The 7,045-nt window shown below is 35.0% G+C and overlaps 1 protein-coding gene across 1 annotated transcript; it reads right to left on the bottom strand.

Annotated features, from left to right (window-relative positions):
- Positions 1 to 294: 294 nt before the first annotated feature.
- LOC122609689 (transcription factor RHD6) lies at positions 295 to 1,945 on the bottom strand. The gene is made up of 5 exons (XM_043782638.1): positions 1,400 to 1,945; positions 1,039 to 1,149; positions 825 to 890; positions 671 to 736; positions 295 to 553 (listed from the first exon to the last, which is right to left on the bottom strand). Exons 1-5 carry the CDS (start codon positions 1,943 to 1,945, stop codon positions 425 to 427), a joined length of 918 nt encoding a protein of 305 aa, XP_043638573.1. The 3' UTR covers positions 295 to 424.
- Positions 1,946 to 7,045: the final 5,100 nt, after the last annotated feature.

Genomic DNA, 7,045 nt, shown 5'->3' with positions numbered 1-7,045 from the left:
AACGATGTAAATTTTCACGTACTAGCTAGCTAGAATGATTTTTTTTTCCAAAATAATATTAATAGTTGTGTTAGCTAGTTATATTTATAAGCCTAATAAACGAAAAGCCTTCAATGACACAAGTCTTTTTGATTAAAATTCATAACACAAGATGCATGTTATACCACAATTAAAAAAGCTAGATCGATGTTATATATCCGAAACTTCTTATTAAACAAAAGAACAAGAAAATGATTATAACATCATATGCTTTCCTTGATCTACAGATGCTCAAAATATTTAGTTCTTGTTCGTCTGCATCAAGTTCGATATACTCTTTTTTGGCCCTATATATAACTAGGAGATGATCACTCAACGCTGAACTACTCGCTACTTAGCACTTGGTGCGAAGTTTTGTTGCATACACGAAATTAATTAAGATCGATCACTTAGAACTTGAACATGATCTGTCTCTCTTGGAAGAGGAAAGTATAACATCAATGGCATCTTTTACTTGTGAAAGTTCAGGTGCTTTTCCACCTTGCACTGGCCAGAACTCATCAGTTGCCAACACCTTCAGATATAATTTTAAATATGGCATAGTTAATGCTATAGTCAAGAAATTCAGAATTTTAGTAATTAATCAAAGTATATATAATAATATAATTAAATAAATAAGTTCCTTAATTACCTTCACTTGCAGTTGTAGGAACTTTACATAACTTATGGCTTTCTCTAACATAGTTACCAAGTCAACCTGAAGTGAACAAACTAGATGCATAAATTTCAGAAGTATCGATTTGTAGATCTTGAAATTATGAAAGGATTATGGTACAAGTACTTACTTTGGAACCGTTTGGGACGAGATCCTGGAGAACTTTTAGCCTCTCACTGATTCGTTCTCTACGATTCTGTTATGTAAAACAAACATTCCATGCTTATGTTTTACTTAATTTTTTGCTTAGAGTTCAAGGAAGGTATGTTATTATAATTACTTGGGACATAAGAAAGCTTGCTAGTTTATTTAAGCAACATGCGTGTAAAAGCGAAAATAAGTACCTTGGCTGCAATACTTTGTGGATCTTTGGGTTGGACTGCTGTTTTTTGCTTTGTCTTCTTCGTTGCAGTGTTTCCGGTACATTGTTTCTTGAATGCTTTCTCACTTTCACCCTGCAAAATGTTGCTTAAGGTTCAAAATTCAAGTCGGAGAAAGATGCATCATGAGATCTTGAAACTATTTTATGCACTTTAACTACAGCCCTATCAAAAAGTTATATCCCCCATATCAAAAGCCCATATATCCTGAATTTTATGGTAAGTGTAACTATTTTATGCACTTTAACTCCAGTCCTAAGGCTGTATTAAACAAGATCCATAAGTTAAACATTAACAACTAATGAAGTAGATAATAACTAATTACCGAATGAGATCTCTTATGGAAAGATGATTCTTGTGCTGCAAGATAATTATCAGAAGATGATGGATTTGGCCATGCAAATGTATCCAAGTCCTCATGGTGATTATTTTCCTTAACACTACCACTTTGGATGCAGCTCATATTTTCCAACAAACGTAAACTATCGAATGAACCCGACCCAAGATTCATCAGCTGATTAGGGCTCATGTTACCCGGATACGGCTGTTCTTCATTTTCATCAAAGCTAAGGAAACATGAACTGCTACCACCTTGCATGAAACTATTCTCATAGTAACCCGGCTTGAAGCTTATAACCGAATGGCCTTCTTCAGGTTGTAACTGTTGTTGATGATTCGTGGTAGCTCGGTAAACAAACCCACTAGAATTCGTAGCACTGCCTGGACTAGAAATCGAAGAAGAATTAGATGAACTTCCTGCGAAATTCCCTTTCTTTTCCGGGCTTTCAATCTCTTCGAATTCTCCATAGAGCTTGTAGGATTGATGGACCAAAGAATGATCATTATGGTTTCTATCTTTAGCAAGTGCCATTATTTGTTTAAGATTGAGTGTATATGGATAATTTCAAAGGGTGAAAGTGAGATATGAAGAAAGGATGAGCATGTGTCTATGAATTTATATTGGTTTGAAAAGGATGGAAGTAAATGAGAATTAAATTTAGGATGTTAGCTGGCAGAGATATGTGTGCATGAAAATCAAGTAAAAGAAGATGAAGAAGAGAAAACAGCAAAATGGTCGCCGGATTGTTCGCAATGTTCACGTCTATTAGATTCCACACCACCTCACTACATTTAATTCCATTTTCAAAAGTTTAAAGTATATAATTATATATATAGCTAGGCATATCATCATAAGTACATTCTTTTACATGTGCTTCAGAATGTGTAACTCCCTAATTTTGTTACATACCATGCATACAGACAAATCACTCCTATAGATACACTACACTAAGTCAATAAGAGGGCTCCCAACACTGGATCGGTTTTCCTAAGAGACGTGTTTCACTGTCAAACCGACGTCATAGGCACGGGCTCGTCATTGGCTCATGTTTTACTATCAGACCGACGTTACTACCAAATGAACAATTGAGAAACATATTAGGCTTATTAGGCCTCCATGAGATAACAAATAACAAACAAGATTTAATTTAACGTTCAATAGACCCATTTGAGTGAAAAACAAACATACCATTTCACCCATTTATACAAGTGGTAAGCATATTGGGTCCACTAACTATACGCATACTAGAAATTAAACTTTTTAATAATATAAGACAAACATACACATTAATACAAAAATTTGTAAAGGAAACCAATTTCAAGAGGCTTTAGAAACCAGTTATATAACCGGTTTTTATTAAAGGAGTTTCTATTAGATTAATTGTAAAATGAAAACAATAGTTCCTTTTACACAGAAGTGGTTCCCTTACAAAAAGATAAAAAGCTTTTTTAGATCCCATAATCAGTTTGTTTAGTATATATGTTTAGAAACCATTTTCATGTGTAAAATACGTTTCTTACCGATTTATACAAACTGCTTTTTTTTTGTAAGTTAAAGACATATTTTTATTTATTAAACAGGTTCCATAAAATATAGAAGCGTTTTATTAATTTTTAGAATGGTGGTACATATATTAGATATCAATAACAAATATATATACTCGTATATATGGAATATTGTTAAGATTTATGCACAATTATCATATAAATAATTACGAGTACACAGCAGAAAGAACCATATGCAATATAATAAATAACAAAGTTAAAGAATCGAATATGTACCTTTTAGTTTATCTTACAATAATTAATTAATGATAAGGTTATTATTATTAGTTAGGGTTTAAAACAAAACCTCTTTACGATCGCACACCCCTATGAATGTATGGTAGTACCCGATCACAAACTCACAAATCACAACCCTTTGTGTAATACCCCATAATGTCGAACTGAAAAACCGAAAATCCTTTGGGTTTTGTTGCTCACGGTCGAACCAAAGAAAAGGGAGAGAGAAGAGAGATATTACAAGTTTAATTGTCTTGTATGTGTGTATAAAACAACCCTTAACCCTTAAGCCCTACATATAGAGATTAAATGCAAGAGTTTTAAACTTGGTGCACAAGTTTGAGGAGGATTAGGAAACCTCCTCAAATTTTCGGCATGTTATATAAAGGCAATAACATTGGTTAGCATCTAGCAACACGCCAATGCTCCCGGAAATATTTAAGTTTAGTTTCTTAAAGTATCTTGAAACGGTTTCAGTGTTTATTATCCCTTTCTTTCAGATACTTTGTTAAATATGGATATGGATCAATGTCATTCCATAATTTAACGATTCTGTTTCTCATTTTTATAATTAATTAAGAATACCAAATTAATCGAGACAACATCAGGAGTTCATTTGGGTACGGCCGTAAAAATCTTTATTAATCTATGAGGGCGCCAATTGGTATCATTCTTCAGTTGAAAATTGAAGGAATAAATCCTATTTTGACTACACGTGTTAGTCATGTCATTTCACTACATTTCTGAAAATTACGCTTTGTTACTACCTTATTCAAGATAGTTAGAACTATATCAAGAAAATGGAATCCATACATGCATAACCTGCTTGTATCCCAAGTCTAAGGATAAATAAAGCAACCATTTAACGAATTTCACTTAATGACGCCGATACATAAAATAATGACTCGTTAAATGGGGTAGCCTGATATGCATCTCTATGGATATTTTGTGAGTTTGGTAGGACCATTTTCAAGTATTCTTAAAAATATTACCAATCACTCAGATTTGTCTTAGTTAATTATATTCCCATATAATTAATCGATAATGGACATTTAGAATGTTTAAATATTCATGGTTTAAACATACAAATATAGGATACAATTATATAATTGAAATGAAAACAAACATACCAAGTACTTTAATTCATTTATAAAATAATAATTGTTAAACATCCCTTATCCAAATACCAATCAACAGATTTACTTGATATAACTAGCTAAATTAAGTCCTATGCCCTCGGCCATGCTTATCGAGCTTTCCTTTTGACAATGTCTTTGTAAAATGATCAGCTAAGTTATAATCTGTGTGAACTTTGGTAAATTAATTTCACCTAGTTCGATTTGCTCACGAGCATAATGATATCTTCTTTGGTAATGTTTGGTACCTTTCTGAACTTCGGGTTCGTTAGCAATGATGATTGCACCAGTATTATCACAATACATATCTAAAGGTGTGTTATTTGAGGGCATCACTGTAGAAGCAATTTCTGAGAAGCTTTTATTGTCCGTCGCAATGTAATTCTATGGGCTGATTATGAAGAAGAAAAGATGTCTTCAAGGTCATGATGACGTCATCATCACTTCATGGAAGCCCACGAACAAGATGGAAGCCCAGCCCATGTAGCAGCCTATATATACTAGAATTAGGTTACAGTTGTAGGTTAACGATCTTAGTTGCAACAGATTTCGTCCATAGCGCACGGGGTAGAGATCTATACCCCGTTCCAGTCAGATGTATACTGATTTGGTGTAATATCCATATGATTAATGATATTCACGAGTTTTACATCTGTTCTTATCTCTTATTATTCATGTAATTCGTGTTTATATGTCCATTAATTATACAGAAACCTCAAAGTCGATTACAAACGGATTCCGCATGTTTGAAGTCGAATTGGTCATGATTTGAATGGTCCGTCGGTTTCAACGTGGTATCAGAGCAGGGAAGACGTTTTCAGTCTTCAATCGTGATCTGTATTGAGGATTTTCTGTCGAATTCGTGTGTATATTCGTGAAGATGAAGAAATTCATGTAACTTCGTGCTTACGTCTGCACGTAGAGGATTTAGCCTCGTGCTTACGTCAGCACGAAGTGGCTAGTATTCGCATGATATTTCGTTTGACTTCGTGTTTATGTCAGCACGAAGTGGATCAAGTTCACAGTGACATTACCACGAGTTCATGGACAAGTTATCACGAATTAATGATTAAGTTCGTGCATACATCACCACGAAGAGGTTCTCCTTCGTGCTGACATCACATGAAGATAATCTCATATCAAGTTCGTGCTTACGTCATCTCAAAGTATTCGTTACTTCGCGTTGACGTCATGCTGAAGGTGATATATCGATCTGAAACAAGTTCGCACTTATGCCATCACGTAGAGGTTTGTCCCACGTGCTTGTATTAATACGGAGATGTCTAATTCCTTGTTTGAAGATAACAAGAAACAGATCGAGTAAAGAGGTTCTAAGTTGTATGCATACATATCCCCTGAAGCACACAAGACAGGGTAGTAGAAAAGCTAGTTTTTTGGAGGGAAAAATAATTTTTGCCCATGATCTTAAAATGGCATGATTCATGGAGATTTGAAGTTGGGTAGCATTTAAAAAATTTTTGGTCATAGCGCACGGGGTAGAATTAGGTTACAATTGTCGGTTAACGATCTTAGTTGCAACAGATTTCCTTCATAGCGCACGGGGTAGAGATCTATACCCCGTGCCAGTCAGATGTATACTGTTTTGGTGTAATATCCATATGATTAATGATATTCACGAGTTTTACATCTGTTCTTATCTCTTATTCTTCATGTAATTCGTGTTTATATGTCCATTAGTTATACAGAAACCTCAAAGTCGATTACAATCGGATTCCGCACTTTTGTAGTCGAATTGGTCACGATTTGAACGGTCCGTCGTGTTTCAACAATCACGTTAAGCCCAGAAATAAACTTTCTAATCCAGACAGCTTCCATAGCGGCATCTGAGGCGGCAATATACTCAGACTTTGTAGCAGACATAACAATTGTGGTTTGCTTCTTGCTCTTCCAATCCACCGCGCCTCCATTTAAAACGAAGACGTATCCCGAGTCCCGAATGAGATTTTGTATCATCTTTATCAGTCTGAAATCGGCCATCACAGTATCCAGTCACTTTGAGCTCTGTATCGAGATTTCCTCCATACACCAGAAATAAATCTTTAGTAGCACGCATGTACCCAAGAATATTCTTCACAGCAGTCTAGTGATCCTCACCCGGATTCTATTGATATCGGCTAACAATATTTTGCACGAACGCGATGTCAGGTCTATTGCGTCTTACCGCATACATAATAGATTCCACAGGCAAAGTATAAGGAACTCTTTGCATACGCTCCACATCCTCAACTGTGGAGGCACCGTTTTTGCTAAATAAGTTAAGTCCTTGCATGGGTATGAAACCACGCTTGGAATTCTCCATCTTGAATCTCTCCAAGATCTTATCAATATAAGCACTTTGACTTAGTCCAATCAACCGTTTACTTCTATCTCTATAGATCTTGATTGCAAGAATAATTGTTGCTTCTCCTAAGTCTTTCATAGCAAAACACTTTCCAAGATGGGATTTTACATCTTGCAACATTGGAATGTGATTTCCAATTATCAATATGTCGTCAACATATAAGACAAGGAAAGTAACATTACTCCCACTAGCTTTGCGATATACACATGGCTCATCAGGATTTTGAGCAAAACCAAACTTTTTGATTTCCTAGTCAAACCTTTTATTCCAATTTCTTGATGCTTGCTTTAGTCCAAAAATGGACCTTTGAAGCTTACACACTTTGTTGGGATATTTCAGATCGACAAAACCG

Source organism: Erigeron canadensis, chromosome 8, assembly GCF_010389155.1.
Source record: "Erigeron canadensis isolate Cc75 chromosome 8, C_canadensis_v1, whole genome shotgun sequence".
NCBI lineage: Eukaryota > Viridiplantae > Streptophyta > Magnoliopsida > Asterales > Asteraceae > Erigeron > Erigeron canadensis.
This window is presented reverse-complemented; position numbering and strand designations above follow the sequence as displayed.

What these genes read in the sequence shown, in the direction of transcription:
- LOC122609689 (XM_043782638.1), bottom strand. Translation starts at nt 1,945, where the DNA reads ATGGCACTTGCTAAAGATAGAAACCATAATGATCATTCTTTGGTCCAT. An exon ending in TCGTCCCAAACGGTTCCAAA is followed by an intron (nt 737 to 824) that starts GTAAGTACTTGT and finishes TGTTCACTTCAG; the next exon opens with GTTGACTTGGTAACTATGTT. An exon ending in TCCTACAACTGCAAGTGAAG is followed by an intron (nt 554 to 670) that starts GTAATTAAGGAA and finishes TTATATCTGAAG; the next exon opens with GTGTTGGCAACTGATGAGTT.